At 32.9% G+C, this 19,064-nt stretch overlaps 1 protein-coding gene across 1 annotated transcript in view; it reads left to right on the top strand.

The window, feature by feature from the left end:
• LOC143246433 (uncharacterized) overlaps positions 1–18,413 on the top strand; it is a 35,274-nt gene extending 16,861 nt beyond the window's left edge. The window contains exon 2 of the mRNA XM_076493142.1: positions 15,660–18,413. Within this exon, the coding sequence (XP_076349257.1) occupies positions 15,683–17,230 (1,548 nt within the window). The 5' untranslated portion in view covers positions 15,660–15,682 and the 3' untranslated portion in view covers positions 17,231–18,413. The remainder of the gene's footprint in view (positions 1–15,659) is intronic.
• Positions 18,414–19,064: the final 651 nt, after the last annotated feature.

The following is a 19,064-nucleotide window of genomic DNA, read 5'->3' as shown; positions in this document are numbered from 1 at the left end:
TCATTCTAAGGCCTACATCTTAGACAGCCCGGCACGATCAAGTGATTAAAGCACTCGATTCGTAATCTGAAGGTCGCGGGTTTGAATTCCCGTCACACAAAACATGCTCGCCCTTTCAACCGTGAGGGGAGGTATAACGGCACGGTCAATCCCACTATTCGTTGGTAAAAGAGTAGCCCAAAAGTTGGCGATGAGTGGTGATGACTAGCTGTCTTCCCTCTAGTCTTACACTGCTAAATTAGGGATTACTAGCGCAGATAGCCCTCGTGTAGCTTTGCGCGAAATTCAAAACAAACCAATACATCTTAGACCTCAAAGAATGTTTCACTCAGTATGAAGTCCAACAGACCATCAGCGTCAAAAACTCCAAGGCAATTATTCCCTATAACTAACGGTCTTGTAAATAATCTGACGGATAAATATAGTAATTTTCCAGTTTTAAAAGAAAAAATAAATGTTCGTGGTATAAATCTTGCAGCTGTCAATTTTGTAGTTTTATTTTTTGTTGTTAGGCGTGACCAACTCATTAGTGTGTTGAATTGCAAATTAGGAAACGTAGGCTCCAGCAGCGATTCGCTTTTGACCACGTTTCACACATTCAGCCATCACAGCCAATCTCGATTTTCGAATTATGTACCTGAACATGGAGTGAAAACACTGAATACATATATATATATATATATGTACATATAGGAATAGAGTAATATCTCTTTAAAATTTAATGGTTGCAACTTATAACATTGTAAGTGAGAATTGTGAAAATATTGTTTATTGTTAAGCACAACGTTGCAAAATGGAATATCAGTGTTGTGCTCACCAAGAGCTTTTGGCCTTATATGTAAAAAAATCAAATAAAATGGCAAAACGATATTATGAAATTCCCTAACAAATGTTGACTTAACTGATATAAAATATCAGATTCTATCTGATGACACAACTAAAAAAACTAGAATAAAATATTAATATGGTATTTTAGCATTCTTATCGAACGCCTTTTCCTGGATCTGTATGGAAAACAGCTACTGAAATTTCGGTATTATATATATAAAAAAAACAACCTTCAAGATTGTCTGTCCCTGGCTTATGACGTAAAGACAACCTATAATATCAAGCAATATTATTGGACTAAAACCTATTACCAAATCCATTCTTGAAATTCTACTCAATCTCCTTGAAGTCTGAGAAACTGAAACATTATATTTGTTTTCGACTTCAACGAACTTTTTACTGTAAAAAAATCATTGAACATATTTGAATAGATTCTTTTGTCGTCACAAGCTTTTATGCAGGCTTTCAGTGCCAACCACGTGACCTAATTTTCGTACAAAATGTCAACAATAAAAAATTCCGGAGGGAAAGAATCAAACCTTCTTCATGATTTCAATACCCTTATATCCATCAATCTTGAACAGAGCTTTTTATATTTCTTAACAAAATAACAGTCTTATATAGATTAAAACTGAATACCAAATCATTTGAATTTTTCTATGCTGGTGTTCTCTACGTTTCTTGTGTTACAATAGAGGTTGTTAGCAGTTGGTTTTGGTTTATTTGTTGTTGTTTTGACAAAATAGTTACAATAGAGGTTGTTAGCGGTTGGTTTTGGTTTATTTGTTGTTGTTTTGACAAAATAGTTACAATAGAGGTTGTTAGCAGTTGGTTTTGGTTTATTTGTTGTTGTTTTGACAAAATAGTTACAATAGAGGTTGTTAGCAGTTGGTTTTGGTTTATTTGTTGTTGTTTTGACAAAATCTCATTTTCCTTCGCACTTATTACATTATATGAGTATTTGGGTCAAAGATTATTATTTTGAGTACATCTTTATTAGTATTTTATTCTTTAGAATGATAACAGTTTTATGTTTACTGGTTTATGGTATGTACGTATTTTAATAAATCTAAGGATGCCCATATTTTAAAATAATAAACAATTTATTGTCAGTAAAACTGCATAAAAAGAGCTGTATTGAATATCATACTTGTATTTTTTTATCAGTCAGTGGTAATATCAGTTAACAATGTTTTTGAGATTTTAAAATGAGAAATAACCGTTGTTCTTAAAAGTGTATGAATTATTCGAATTTTGTTAGAGTGATTTCAGAAGGTTTGTTAATGTGAATTCTCAGATGTTATTAAAGTGATTACTAAAGGTTTCTTAGTGTTAATTCTTAGGGTTTGTTAAACTAAATACTTAGAGTTTCTTATTGTGAATTCTTGGTGGTTGTTGGTCTGCATATCTAATAGAATATTTATTATCGCATATGTAATAGACACTAAACCTGAAATGTAGTTGAAACTGTAGTATTAATGATTTGAAACACACTAGTCATCTGGAGAGGGTATTTATTTAAAACACCCTTAAATTATTCGTGTTGTAAAGAAACACAAAAATTGCAAAAAAAAAATACTTAAACACTGAAATTGTTTTAATCTCTAATAAAAGTACTTATACACGTTTCATAATAAAACGTATTCACATAGTAAAACAAAAAGTTATTGGAGTGACTTACAGTTATTTCACGAGCTTTACTCCCTGTACACACTCCCAATATCTCAAATGATAGTATTTCTATTGTAAGTAAACGATCGACGTAAATGTTTGGGTTAAATACGTCTTAGAAAGATGTCTGCGGACGTGTGTGTGTGTTTACATCACTATTTTCACAATATTCCAACTTGGTTGATGCATGAAAGAAAGTATCTAAAGATTAAACCCCTATACCCATTCGAAGTATATACAAGAAGGGGAAAGAAAACTAATATATATACAGACCCTGTGCACAATCCCACTAGTAATACGAAAGACGAGTATTATTGACTGGAAGTAGAGAGAGTGTTAAGAAAGATTCTCGTGCAGTTACGTTTTCAGAGATTTGCTGTGTTTAGTTGATGTGTAAACGTATTGTTTGGTGTAGAACGTCAGTAGGTCTCAAAATACACTAACGTATGAAATACTTACACCGTAAAAATTGTCTTGTTTATTTGTGTGACTAAAATTAGTTCACAATTAATCATGAACCTAAACGAAAGCAACCTACTACATGGCTGTTTGTTCACGTTGTTTATAGCTATCATGATGTACTATATTTTAAAACTAGATTTACTTCAATATTTTTAATAGTATAGGACGTAATTCTGTTTATTTCAAAGACTCGTAACACACTCTACTCTAAGGTATAAGCTAAATTAATAACTCACAACGAGTGAAATGGATAACGTTTACTTCCGGATCTTCGTCAATTATCTAGAACCAGTTATTTTAGTTGTGTATAATAATATACACAAAAGACAGTGAGCTGTCCTTATTTATTTTACATCACGAAAGAAAGAAATATTTGTATTTTCGAAATAAAAGAAGCAAATAACATGCTTATTACAAATGCAGTTTCACGTCGAAAACACAAGCAAAATTCTTTCTCAAAGTCAAGAAATTAAAAAGTAAATAAAACCAAAATATTCAAATGAAAAAGTAAAAACGAAGGAACATAGAGGAAGATATAACTTTCTTCAGAATATTTCGGTTTCACATCCAAGTAATTTGTTCCAGTACGGTTAATAACATATAAATACATCTGAAGTTTGACGCTAACAAAAAAAAAAAACTTTATAAAAATGCTCTATGGCAATTCAAATATATTATTATTGTTATACACCGTTATCATAAATTAATTAGTTCATGAAAAGTCTACTCTTGAAAACTCGACACTTTGTTGTTGTTTATTTGAGAACCTGAAGTGAAACATCACATTTGTCAACAACTTAAATTGTGCCGATTTTCCCAAGAACTCATAGAAAATATCATTTTAGGATTCAAAGTCAACATCAAAAGAAGAAGTTATTTTAATTAGTTTAAAACAAAGTACTTTGTGTAATTACTATATATTTTAAATTCATTAAATTCCTTCGTTTATTGTTAAAAGCAATATATATCATTTGTAATCAATATAATGTTTTATTTCTACTTTTGTGAGTTTCTTGTTAAGAACAAACTACACAAGAAGCTATCTATACTGCGCCCATACCGGGTATCAAACCTAGTTTCTAGTATTATAGGCCTTGATACTTCTGAGCCACTGGAGGACTATTCTAATGTCAGATCAAACTAATGATTATTTCTAGTTAGTTTCAATAATCTCATGGTATATATAATGCAAAAATTGGAACATGAAATCCTTTGTATAAACTTTCAAATTTATCAGGGAGCACTGGACTATTAATTTATTGCACATCACTTTCTATCATCGAAATTAGATTTCAATGTTGTTTTTTAGTTGTTTAAATTCGTTTGTTATTTAACAAATTATATAAATATTACTTTTCTGTTATTTAAAAATAATTTTACCTGATATTTCATGATTGGACTAACGTAAAAATCATTTTTCTCATTAATTGTGTCGTACTTCTTGTCGTTGTTAAATAAATATTCTACAATTTGTATCATTTCTGTCTTGCAGTTCATCATTCAGTTGAAATAAAAACGTGTTTTCTGCTTTACGTCACTTCGAATATCGTATCTAGTGATTTTATTACAGTAAGAATTTACTTTCCATATCTGTCTTAACGTCGACATTCATATTTGTATTTAAAAAGAATTTTTTTGTTCTCAGGTATGCTGTTCATGCTTTTACTTAAAGTAAAATCTTTTTATATCGCTGTTTACTTTTATTAGTAAAATATTCAAATTTATTTCCTGTTAAAGGCCCAGAATAGTTATCTGGTGGTCTCTATATCTAATAACACCGGGGTTATTAGTAGTCCTTTGTTTTCTATAGTGTCGTATCGTTATTAAGAGAACTTTATGTAATCATAGCCCCAGAGCTAAATAAGACTCCAGTCTATTTTATTATCGAAACGCCATTGTTTGGGTACTGTTTCATAGTGTAAGGAAAAATCAGATAATTTTAGGACATCAGTCTCTTCGCCTGTTGGTCCCTTCCTCCTGTACACAGTAATAAACAGGTTGATGGATTTCTTCATTATACATTCATAATGAAGATCTTGACATGCCGCAATTAAATACACCATAATAAATGAAGCAGTTATTCAAATTGATGTACGGTGTACAAGGAAAGCCATAACTTTGATCTTTCTGATAATGAAACATATATGCAGTGAAACATGAGTTACACTTTGGTTTGAACAAGATAGCTGCATAAGCTACAGAGTACCACAATTAGTTACTATAAAGGACACATTTCAACAGGCGCAGTCCAGTATTAATAAACTCTACTCGGTTAATGAGGTGATAAAGCTTTTACTGCACCTAAAATAATATGAGGTGTTTACAGATTCTTACGATGTTTTATCTTCATGAAGACGTCATAAAGAGTAAGGTGTGATTGAACAAGGCAGCCAGGATCATATATTAAGATAAAACTTACTTTTAATTTAACTACCACAGAGAAAATTTGAAAGCTTAATTTTCCCGCGAATTATTTCATAAACACATTCATCAAAGCTTTATAGAGTGGTGGAGAACGTAGTTCAATCAAATCGTTCGTACTGATATTGGCAAGCATATCAAAGATAGCGTGAAAATTGTTGAAGCTTAATAATGATATTAATTAAGAAATAATCTTACTTAATAGAATTCTGATGCGGTATATTTCAAACACTATAGAAACAGTTTCGTTAATCCTCATAGTGGCGTTTCTCATGGAAACGTTTTTCGTTTAATAATTTTACACAAGCTTCTCACGATCAAAAACAACGCGCACATCAGACTTTGAAAATTGAATTAACTATAGCTTGACTTGCATCCTTTCTACATCAGTGTTTGTTTTCCTACTTAATGACGATGAGTTAGCATAATGGAACGTTGCCGATTTTAATTTTTGGTCCTGTGTGTTAGCAGGAATCAAATTATTTATCTATTTCGTTGTATATCTGAATAAATACTAAGATAATCAATACTTTGTTCTTCAATTACTTGTGTTAATTATTTTCCAAATCATTGCGCCGTTATCGTCACTTTGAAGTTAAACCTAGCGTGACTTATTTTTTAGCATGGCAGACTGTGAACGTAAGAATTAATGTCCGTGTTTCGTTATCACAAAATTACAAATCGCTCATTGAAGCCTTAGGTGCGTTTTAAGAGTAACAATTAAATACCACTATTCCTTTAGGGTAGCCTAAGGGTTAGCGGCGGGCGCTGTTAACTAGCTGCTTACCCTCTGGTCTGTCATTTCAAAATTAGGAACAGTTACAGCCAATAGACTTTATGAAGCTTTGAACGAACACCGGAAACAAACAACCAAATACTTTATATGTACGTAATTGAATACCATGTAACAAGTCCAGCTTTTAATTAATCTTGTTTGACCACCATTCCGGTGCCTGTGTGAACTAACAGATATATTGCTGAAAATGACGAAATGTCAAGCTCCGTGTCATTTTGGCCCGACATGACCAGGTGATTAAGGCACTTGACTCGTAATCTGATGATCGCGGGTTCGAATCCCCGTCACACCAAACATGCTCGCCCTTTCAGCCGTAGGGGCGTTATAATGTGCAGTCAATCCCACTATTCGTTGGTAAAAGAGTAGCCCAACAGTTGGTAGTGGGTGGTGATGACTAGCTGCCTTCCATCTGGTCTTACACTGCTAAGTTAGGGACGGCTAGCGCAGATAGCCATCGAGTAGCTTTGTGCGAAATTCAAAACAAAAAACAAACCGCGTCATTTTTTCCGTCTCCTGTATTGTGTTTTTTTATCATATGTTGTTTTAAAAAATAACAGATCCACAAAACAATCCACCTTTAACTAAAAAAGTTTAATATTCTTGTACGTTTTTATATTGATTCCCATAAGGCTAATTTAGAGCTTTATGTGTCTGCAGTGTTTACTCTCGTTACTTCTCCGTATGAAGAAAGTAAATAAAGATAGATTTTGTTGTTTGTTTTACACTGTTTCCTAAGAAATAAAATTAAGTCGTTATGAATTGACGTAATGATGAAAAAATGACACGTTTGAAAAATACGTCGCAGTGAATTAAATTTATGAAGATAATTTGGCTTATATGATTATATAGATGGTACTATCACTTAATTGGAAACACGTTAAATGATAACGTGAAATTTTTTTAGAAAATGATGTAATGATGACGACATTATAAGTTTGAAGATGGAACGTCGTGTGTTAAAGTTCTGTAAATAATAACATGTAAAGATGATAACAAGATGATGTAGATCATAACAAGTAACATCTTGCAAGATAATGTAAATGGTTAACAAAATGATGTAGATAATAGTTATATAATTTTGAAGTGATGTAATGATAAAACTATGAATATAATAGTAGTGTACTAAATTGATGAAAATCATAACATGAGTTATTTGACAAAATTGTATAAACTCATAAAACTCGGATATATAGGGCTGGGATATATTAGAATGATTTTGAACTGGACACGGCATGTCATGTTACAAATCACATATCATAAACTTGTGTTCGAACGGAATGTATCAGAACTACATTTTCACATTGTTAAGCGTTACGTAGATAGTGTGGTAGCACATACAATTGGTTGTTTTGGGGGTATATGCAATAGTCCTTTCCCACGCAAAATATTTAAAACCTCTGATCATAGAGATGTGTTAAGATCAGACATTTATAATTTCATATCCCTTGTGCTAATTATAATTGAAAACCAAAGGAATATAGATCAGTTTAAGGGTCCGGAACTATTCAGAAAAAGACCTGCATCAAGTCAGACTACAACTGTGGAAAGCAAAGTGGAAAATTATGTAACAGAGAATTATCTACTAACGAGGTTAATAGGGTATGGGTTCACCGAGATAAAGCTTCCAGTCACACCTCTCATTCAATAATCAAATACCTCAAACAGCTGAGGAATGAAATGGCTAATCGGGCTATTTCGTTGAATACAGCGACTATGGATTTCTGACGTTTGGACTGTTGAAACGAACGCTGGAAATCCGTCGTTTTCCAATAAGAGATTGTATGTAAAAAGAATGCACAAAGAAATGACATGCTTAGGATATGATACTTTTATGGCAGAACTTTTTGCAATGAAAATTCTGCTCTAGGATTATTGTCTATGTGCGTGATTCTCAGGTAGAGAACGACCGCATGTGGTGACATGAATTGTAAAAATCGTGGTGTGTCTTCAAATATTTTTCATATAACAAACACACCTCTCTGCAAATTCTAAAATAAGATTTTCCCATATTTATATTTTTTTATCAAAATCACGTTACACTAAAATATACATGTGAATTTAATAAGTTTTACTGGGCATAAAATAATTCAACATTTTTAGGAACATCAACAAAGCTGCTGTTGTAAAATAAAATGTGTATTTTTCCTTCAATGTTTAACCAAGATGTTATTTAGCACATACTAATCCTTTAATTCTTTCACTTTTCTTAAAGTTCAATCAAACTCTCGAAACCCTTCAGTAAACCGAACAAGTAAAATCGAAGTAAGTTCTTTCGTAATAAAACCAACCAAGAAGATTTACAATTGTGCTATTTCAATTAAAGAGTAATAGTTCGCCACTACTATGGTGTATTTGTTTTCATACTTTATTTCTATTTTTCATTATTCATTCTAAATTTCAAACACCTTCAGCTGTAAAAAAAGATATGTACTATTATATTTAGATTTGGCAGGACCATTTAGCCTGCAAAAGCTTTCAAGCTTGACTGATTGCTTGTCCTTCTGCTGGAGGGAATCTTCAATCAAAAAGGCATTATAGTGTCATGAATATGGCTTATGTATTTCTTTTAGTTAAGACTGGGAATGGTATGTTATCGTCTAACTTTAATAGTGAAAATTAAAGAGCATAGGAGATTTATATTACATAAGTTAATAATTTAGCGCCATATTTTTCAAACATAGACGTTACACTGATCTTTTTGGACAAAATTCCATGTATAACTTAATTTTTCAAAAAATAAGAAAGGAGAAATACTAAGTAAAAAGTGTCTATACCTATGTGGAATTATCATAGAAAATGTTTCATTATAGCAGCCAAGTTAGGACATTTTTTCACGAAATAATAAATTAATAGCTGAGAAGTTACCTACTAACTTGCCAATGATAACAGCGAAAACTCTTTAATTTTCTCATTGTACAGTCTTAAATCATTAGATCTTTAAGTCTTTAAAAAGGGCTACCTACAAACGGATATTAACCAGAATTCATCACCATTAACATATTACTTGGACAATACATCATTCCAACTGGTCACTGGCAATGTGTTATTTTTTCAGATGTGTCCTGTTTCTAGATTGTTGCTCTCAAGTGGCACAGTGTCGGCGGAATTACAACCCCAAGGAATCGGGTTTTGATACTTGTGGTGGGCAAAGCACAGAGAGCCCCTTGTGTAGCTCTGTACTTAATTCTAAATAAACATTCGAAATTGTTAAGGCTGATGATAGAATTCATGTTCGCCAATTCTTGAAGAACAAATAAGGGAGGACTGTCTATCGCACAGAGAACACACATGAGGTGGTGCAGTATGTGTTTGGGGAGCTATTCATCATGGTGGAACACTGTTTTTCATATTTTCCAGGGAAATATCAATGTCATCTCCTGTATCTTTACATAGAAAAGATATTTCTTCCATATGCTACGACAAAGCTTGTTAATAGATTTGAATTCCAGGTTAATAATGTCACTGCCCATGGTGCACGTATTGTGCAGGATTATCTCGATCAGGAGAATGTCAGAAGATTTCCATGACCTACACAATCTCCAGATTGTAACATCTTTGGGAACCGTTGGGCAAAACTGAGTCAGAATATTGTTATGTACGACCATAAACCAGCTGATGTAGCTGAGTGTTAGTATCTTCTGGTTGGGATGAAATCAGAGTAGATTACATCAATAACCTTATTGACAGTATGCTACGTCGCCTTGCGATGTTATTGGAGTACAAGGATGACCAAGCAAGTACTAAACGTTTAATATGAACTGATATAAAGTCACAGACACTGTTCATAATAATTTGATATTGTATTTTATCATTATATACGACATGGCATGATTTTGTTGCAATAGGTGAAATGCTGAAGAACATACATTTTTATAGGTGTTTGATAAAATTGTTTGCTGTACTAATAAATCGCTGATGATGTCCACAGAACCTATCTCATTATACAGATTACATATGCAGATATTTAATTTGACGGTGCTAAGTGTATTTCTATTCTGAGGTTAATATTAATGATTTTATTCGTTTCGAAATATGCATACGTTTCAGACAATATAAATAACTTATCCATTACAAGAATATATTCTGTCAGTGCTTGTAGGCGGTTTCCTGCTCGCACAGTAGCTTTTCTGGAATGGATTTTATTTGATTACAAAAATCTACTTAGTTTAGTTTCTACAACCAGAAACATGTGACTTTAGAAATAGAACCATAATATTTTTTATTCTACCAAGTGACTTTTGTCAATATTACTTATTCGTATCTAATTATACGAATATATAAATATAGTTATAAATATAAGAATAGTAACTAAAATAAAAACACCACAGTGACAAACTTGTGTGTTTCCCGAACGAAAAGCATCCCCATAACATGTTGTTGTCACCATAGTGCTTGACAGCTGGGATAGTGTTGGTTGGGTGATGTGCCGAGTTGGGTTTGTATAGCTTTATTCGTGTCTCTGATCAAAAAAGCTTCTCTCACATATCTGCAGTATAATTTACATGCTTTGTCGCAAACTCCTTACGAGCTTTAAGATGATGTTTTTAGTAATGACTTATTTCTTGCCAATCACTCATACAGGTCAGTTTTCTGTAAGGACGTTTTTGGTGAATGAATATTGACTCCAATTTCAAACATAGAACTTTGCAAATCTTTCAAAGTCACTGTTAACTTGTTAACTTCACAGTGGCATTTCTAATCATCTTCCTATTTGCTCCAGGCTCAGTTTGGAAGAACGGTCTGGTCTGAGTAGTGACTTGATGGTATAAAGCATATATTCCACTTCTTAATGATAGACTTCACCAGATTCAAAGGGAAAATCAGCAACTTTGAAATTGTCTTGTAACCAACTTTTCATCTATACCTCTTTATCATTGTATTCCTGTATTGTTCAGAAATATCTTTGATCTTCATGGCTGGTTTGTCGTATAATTATGTGAGTTGTGGATTGAACAGATAAATTTATTCTGAAGTCATATTAAACCACTTCGATGCAGTTCCTAAACACAACGTTCCATATGTTAGTTTCATGATTGCGAGCTCAAACAGCAACAAAATGTAGAAACTTTGCAGGGTGTGACTACTTTTCCAAGGCACTTTATTTGCATAGTACTGCCATGTTGTCCAAAATTATTTATAAAAACATTTGTAATGAATAGACTTCAAACTATACCTTCATTAAGTTGTTTAAGAAAATTTATCATAGCTTCAGCCATTGTTTAATACTTGCTTTTATCTTATCTTTAAAAAAAAAAAGGCCTTTTAGAATTTGAATGAAAGTTTTACAAGGAGCTTAACATAATAATAAAAAGAAAGAAATGTCAAAAACACATTTCTTTAAAAAAATAACTAGAAAAACAAAATAGATGAAACATTTGTGGACATGGTATTAGCAAAAACAGTCATAGAATACAGTGTTCAAATTAATTTTTCATTATCTACCAGTAAAATATATGTTATGAAACAAAACCCAAAATAAACGAGTTTGTTTATTGTTATAACATTAATATTAACTTCCCTTCAGAACAAACTTTTTAATTACATCAAAACTAAATATCAACCTGATGATGGGTATATTCGATTATTATATGTTTTAAGTTCTTACTTTTGAAGGTTAACATGCGTTGTTTCATCAGCTGGATATCTTGCGGCTAAGAATGTTTCAACAGAACGTTGCTTTTAGCAGAAGAGAATTGTCCGCATGCTACAAACAGAAAGATATTCAACAACCTAAAAAAAGATAAAAAAAGTAAGTTTCATGGAATCCACACTTAAGAGTTAGTGGTGTTGAGTACGTTTAACAACGAGGAAGAAGATTTACACTCAGTGTATTTGCTATTTCTGTTTCCTATAGTTTTCACTACCATTGCTTTTAAGGTCCTTTGATTCACTAAGTTTCTAAATTCTTATTTTTACGAGTCTTCCCTGGGTCTCTAACATTGTAACCTCGTGGAGTTTATACCTACTTTTGATGTCCCATGTGAGAAAAGGAAAAACTTCTACTCAGAAAAATTATTTTATATAGCACCCAGGAGTGCTCTTTTGGACGTGTAGAAAACTTTACTGAGAGAACATTTCACCAAAGCTGGACATGGACTGAGAGACCTACATGCTAAGCGCCCTTGATAAACGACGTAACAAGATGAAATGGGGTTTGTAAAGCAAGAAGGTAGAATAAAATGAGTACCTGTTTCCTGATGGCTGTCTAGCTGATAGAGATGGTTGAAAACAGGACAGTTACAACCGTTAGAAATACAGAAAAGTTCCAGAATGTTCTCTCAAGGGATCTGAATGTTACGATTCTGTTTGCATTCCTCTCGACTGTACTATGTCTATCCAAAACTCTAGTCATTGCTTGTAATATATTTATGTAAAAATAAAAAAACCCTTTTATATCCTTTCGTAATTCCTCTATAGTAGAAACTCGCATAATTTCTGAAAGAGCTCTGAAATTGTGTCTCATAATAAATTTAGATTGAAGCATAATATTTAACCAATTCCTCTTTTTAAAAAGGTTTTTTGTTTTATAGTGCAAAGCCACATTGGAATAGCTATTATGTCCACTGTGGGAAATAGACCGCCCATATTTTAACCTTGTAGGCCCGTAGACTTAATACAGTCGCGCCGTAGTGCCATATATATATATTTAAGTTTACATTGGTTGATTTTGAATTTTGCTCAAAGCTATCCGAAGTCTATTCGAGATAACATCAATAATTTAGCTGTGATAGATGAAAGGGAAGACAACTAGTCAACGTCTCCCACTACTAACTCTTTTGCCAATGAAAAGTGGATTTGATTGTACATTATAATATCTCCACTGCTCAAAGGGTAAGCACGTTAGGTGACGGGAATTCGAACCTGCAATCCGCATATTGCGAGTCGAGTGTACTAGCTATTAATACAGAAAAAAATTGATGTATAAATTTGCCTCGGGTCATACCCTATAAGAAATATTAACTATGTTCTTAAAGTTAAATGAGCTAAATCGACATAAATTATTTATGACGAAACTGTAATTTGATGGCGCAACTCTGAGAACTTAAAAGTGAGAGTAGAGACAAATAGATACAATATGTCAACTGCACCATGTATTTTCTGCATTCAGTGCCGACGAGGCCTTTCAACCAATACCTTGCACGGCTCATCAAACCGGCTGAGACACAACAGATAGCGCAATAATTAAAATAATATTTATATCGTGAAATTGCATGATCAGTTAATTCTTACACTGTGGTTGTTTGTTTCTTTATAATTAAGCACAATCTACACAATGAGCCATGTATGTTCTACCCCGTAATGCGTATCGAAACCAGGTTTTTGAAGTTGTAAGTCTGAAGACTTAACGCTGTACCAGTAGGGTTCGATACGTTGTTAATTAGATTAATTTAGTGAAGTACGGTTTTTATTAATAATTGGCAAATCAGAATCAGGATAAAGATTAATAACATGATATCATTTGTTAATTTTAACATCAGTTATTTATCGTTATTATTTATTTATACTCAAACTAACTTTACTAACTATTCAGAATCGGCAACCTGATGCGTATTGTTTTCGGTAAACCACAGCGTCAAGGAAATATTACATTAGTAATCATAAGAACTTAGCAGTGAATGTAAAGAATAACGTATACAAAATGTATCTATTGCACTATAGCTGCTATATTCAATGCCGATGAGGCCTTTCCTTTAATACTAAGGATCGTCATAACGGCTAGGATACGAGAGATACAGTTGTGGCCGAGAAGCTACGTATACAACAAATAACAAATGTTAAGATGTAATGAAATAGAAACCTTTAAAAGGTGGACCTTTCTGCTTCAGGGGCAAGCTTCAGACTCCCAAGTCCACTTTTCGAAAGCGCTCGGGTTGTAGGGTTTCTATTTCATTTCTATCAATACTTCTTGAACATACGTGTTTCTTCTAACATCATAACCATTAAGGTGTAGATTAAATTAAATTGGAAAGTGTAACTGGTGCAGTTTCACTACTGTGGCAAATATGTTCGTTCATTTAAAAATGAACATTAAAAATACTTGTTGAAAATTCTGCTGAGTTTATGTTACAATACGTTAGTTAGGATATCAGTGTAGGTACAAATATGTTACCCCATTCTAAATCTACTTTAATTTTTAAGATCATTTAAAAATACACTTTTGTATTGGAATTAATAATTAGGGACAGTTAAATGTTATATTTTTATTGAGTGTATTTACGGTTCCTGTAAACCTTTTGCAGAACACATAGTTGCAGTAGTTAAGGTATTATTTTTAGTATTCTGACATATTCTTCTAGTAACGACTACATTTAGAGAAAAGTGTTATATATATATATATATATATATTTATTCCAGAACTAATAGTAGCTTAAGATGTTCAATATCTTGACTCGGCTTCCTATTATCCATTTCTATCAGTATCAGATGTATCCGAGCTATCACCTGATATCAAGATACAGATATTGCAAGCTATTAAATCTGCGTGTTTAATATTAAGCATAAACCTACGCAATGGACTATTTGAGCAGTGCTTATTGTGAGTATTGGACTCCGATATTTAGCATTATACATTCCAGCTTCCCGCTGACCCACTGGGAGGGGAATCTATTAAATAAACTTATACCTTCTTCTACAATCAAACGTTCCCACTTCACTGGAATTTCAGAATCGATTTTACTTAGTATTAGGTGACGTTCGTAATACTTGATGTTTCTTTCTATAGCAGACAGCATAGTATTACTAATCTCTTAACGATCTGTCCTAAATCTAATTACAAACAGTACAAAATTACTCAGCAAATTGAGCTTTCTTTTTATACTCGATTATAAGAGGGGTAAATATAGTATTTAATGTATTGTCTTAAAACTTAGAGCAATAAGGGTCGGATGTTTAAAATTCTGTCATATCTAAAAACCGACTATAACCAGTGTAAAATATTCTGACGTATCAAAACTGAGTTTCCTCAGTGTATGAAGTTTAATGAAAGCATTCAAGAATATTAGAACGTTTCGCTCACATACGTTCGTGAAAGTTGTTTTCTTTTATGCTATTTGCACACATTTCTTGTTACCTCAAGAACTGATATTTCCTGAGTTTTCATTCCTTCGCACGTACTTTTACAATATAAATCTTAAAGCATATACTTAATAGCTTCAATTTATTTTTGTCAAACATGACCAGCTCTTTAGTAACTTAGCCTTTTGTGTATACCTTCAATTATTTTATATGCCTACTCGTAGCTTTTAAAGTTTGAATCCTTGCAATTTATATTCCATGCCAAAACAATGCTTATGTGTTAGTCAATAGTTTTACGATTCGTTACCAAGGCTTATCAATAATACAAAAAAGTCATATATCTAAACAGAAAATCACTGAGATACATTTCAGCGTTTTATAGTTTTAACTTCTGTTAAAAGACTGTCTCTTGAATAACATCTCGGTCACTTCGTCAGAATAAAATTTGTTATATTTTGTTTTTCAGAGTTCCATCTAAATGAAAACATCATGCAGTGTTTAAGAGGATCTCCTGGGATAATGGTTCTTCTATATTACATACTGTGTTTGTGGACAGAAGTCGCTGCCATGTGTCCCATGCGATGTAAGTGTGATGATCAAAGTTTAAGAGTTTTATGTGGTGACGCTAACTTAGATGTTGTCCCAATCACACTCAACCCAGAACTCAGAGAACTTGTACTAAAAAACAATCACATCAAGGGTATAATGGCTTCCTTCAGTGTTTACCACAACTTGGAGTATTTGGATGTTTCACATAATCAGCTGGTAGAGATAGGTGAATTTAACTTCAAGATGCAAAGTCACCTGGAATATCTTATATTGAAGAGAAATATGATATCCTTAATTCAAAACAACTCATTTGCTGGTCTTCAACAATTACAGGTGTTATATCTAAATGAAAACTTTCTAGAGGACATCCCGTCAAGAGCTTTTGTGCATTTACCAAATCTAGAAACACTGGATCTCTCGCAAAACAGAATTACTACAATTTCAAATGATGCATTTCAAGGACTTGAAAACATCAGGTCTCTTTTATTAAGAGACAATAAACTCAGTTACATTCCTCTTATAGCATTCCGGGTTCTTCCTACTTTGATAAAGCTAGATATTGGATTAAATACCATAACCGAGATCCCTAAAGGGGCATTTGCTTCCTTGAGACATCTTGAAGAGCTGTATTTGGATGGTTGTGGTCTTCGAAACATTCATTCTGGTGGATTTCAACAGTTAAACTCAGTTCTTATTCTCAATCTTCACGATAATGAATTTCAAGAAATTCCTACACTCGCACTGAATGATCTCTGCCGCTTAGAAGAACTTAATATTGGACAAAATAGGTTTCAAGAACTTAAACCACACTCCTTTCAAAGATTAAGATATTTAAAAGTTGTTAGAATTAGCGGCTCTCCATTCTTCAGTAGCATCCGTAAAGACGCTTTTCTTGACAACATACATTTACAGAAACTTTTTATATCTCATAATAAAAATTTAAATCACATTGAATCACATACTTTCGATGATCTACCCAATCTAAAATACGTAAGCTTTCGTGGAAATGCCTTCACTAAATTTAATCAAAGTTTACTTCCGTGGCATAACCTTGACGTCTTAGACATTAGAGATAATCCATTAATTTGCAATTGTAAAATTCTGTGGTTACGAAAGTTGTTAAGAAATAAAAATGTTTCCTCAGAGGCTCCAAGTAACGTAATGGACGTACATTGTGCAAGTCCTCCTGGATTGAAAAACGTTTTGCTTACAGAGGTCACGAAGGAAGACCTCGGATGTTATGTAGAGAATAGAAGACAGCAAATGATTATTGGCAGTATCGTAGCTGCTGTCATAGCTTTAGGGCTTCTTATCTTTCTGGGTTTCTGCTATAGAGAGAAGCTTGCTATAACTCTTAAGAACAAGTGGACCCCTGGGAGAAAGGAACCTCAATACCAAAAAACAGCCTGTGTGGAAGATGAAAACGTTGCTGTGCTACAAACAGCAGCCCATCAGTCGCTGAAGATGATGCCTACAACTGAGCTTTAGGAGCATACTACAAAATGAAGTGTGAATCAAACCTCTTCTCGAATTCTGGCATAAACAAATGTTTTAGAAATCAGAACTTCTTGCATTTCTAGTTGTTTAAAGTTCTGTTTCGAATGATACACTTTAAATAAAAATTAAAGTTACCATTGAAAAGAACCTTATTTGATTTATAAATATTTACTGTTTCAAAATGATATATTATCCGACATTACGGATGATGGAGCAAGAGGAAATTGTGTGAGAGCAAGTTACGTTGAACAAGAAGTGTCACATTAGGTTATTGTTACAATGAGGATACAGCTAACAACTTATGAAACCGACGATAGGAAGTGAGGAAAGCTAAAAGCATTTAGACCCACGCTTACTAATTTTAGTTTTAGTTTTTCTTTAGTATGTTAGTGCTTTACCCTGTCTTATAACATTTAATAATGTGATTTAGCTAAAATTACTAAAAACGGTCGCAGTTGAATATATTGTGGGAAATTGAAGTATATCTTTTGTGACGGAGCTTTCAAAACTCATGTTGAACATGCGTCACACTGACTACTTCACCAATCAACAACCTATGTTTTGTTCTTTTAAAATGAACTGGCGCTATTTTGAAATATTGTAATGGCAAATAATCAAACGATCTCACGAAATTTTGTAAAAAAAAACAAACTTCTAAAGCAAAGATAATTTCTTGTAACATTATACTAAAGGTGTCAGTGCTTTTTGTAAGCATTCTCCAAAACAAGTAAGATATTTAAAACTTTGTTTTTTTCTGTTAAATTTAAAATATAGGTCAAGCTGTAGATCTTAAAATATCCGTTCAAGTGTAGCTGTTGTACATTATGGACAAGATTGTTTCGCCCAATGAAGAACTGTTACCTGCAACCAACAGAGGCATGTAGGCCTAATGTTAAAATTAGGATTTATTGTGTAAAGATTCCAGAAATAATATTGTGATATCTGTTACTATTGATCTCTTACTGAAAATTATTTTTTCTTTGATTTATGAACACTAAATACACCTTAGATTTATTAACTTTGTGTTACCTTTTACCCGATACTAAACGTTTGAGCTGACACGCCTTTGTTGAATCATAACTGTAAATTCCCAGTTTGGTGTCATTCATAAAACCTCTACTGTTATCCTGCTGATACAAGCTCCCATTATGAAGTAAATAAAAAACAACTAAAACATAATTTATCTTGAATGTCTCACTTCATTTCAACTGATCTGAATGTTTATAGAATTTTGTACCAAACATTCACATTAGATATTTGCATAACTAGTTTTATTAGAATAACAAGAAAAAATATTGTGCATACTTACGCGTAATATCAGTAAACTTGTACTCTTGTATGACCAGCCCCTCTCTTTTTGGTCCGGCATGGTCAGTTAGTAAGGGCGCTCGACTAGTAATCCTAGGGTCGTGGATTCGAATCCCCATTATATCAAATATGCTTGCCCTTTCAGCCATGAGGACGTTATAATGTGGCGGTCAATCCCACTATTTCTTGGTAAAAGAGTAGCACAAGAGTTGGCGGTGGGTAGCGATGACTAGGTGTCTTCCCTCTTGTCTTACACTACTAAATTAGGGACGGATGGTATGAGTATTGAAAAACGTTAATTAAAATAAAGCACAACAACAACATTTCGATCTTCTTAGGTCAGCTCTGTGTTAAAAAAGACAGTTTTAAACCAACCATTACTGAACACGTGTCTTGGAAACGAGCGTGGGAACTTCATCTTTCAAAACCTTAATGTTTGAATACAATTTCAGTTTTAACAGTATACCTTCCCTTTAGTTAACTTTATAATACTAGTTTTACCACTATCGTATAATAT

Source organism: Tachypleus tridentatus, chromosome 1 (genome assembly GCF_004210375.1).
Source record: "Tachypleus tridentatus isolate NWPU-2018 chromosome 1, ASM421037v1, whole genome shotgun sequence".
NCBI lineage: Eukaryota > Metazoa > Arthropoda > Merostomata > Xiphosura > Limulidae > Tachypleus > Tachypleus tridentatus.
This window is presented reverse-complemented; position numbering and strand designations above follow the sequence as displayed.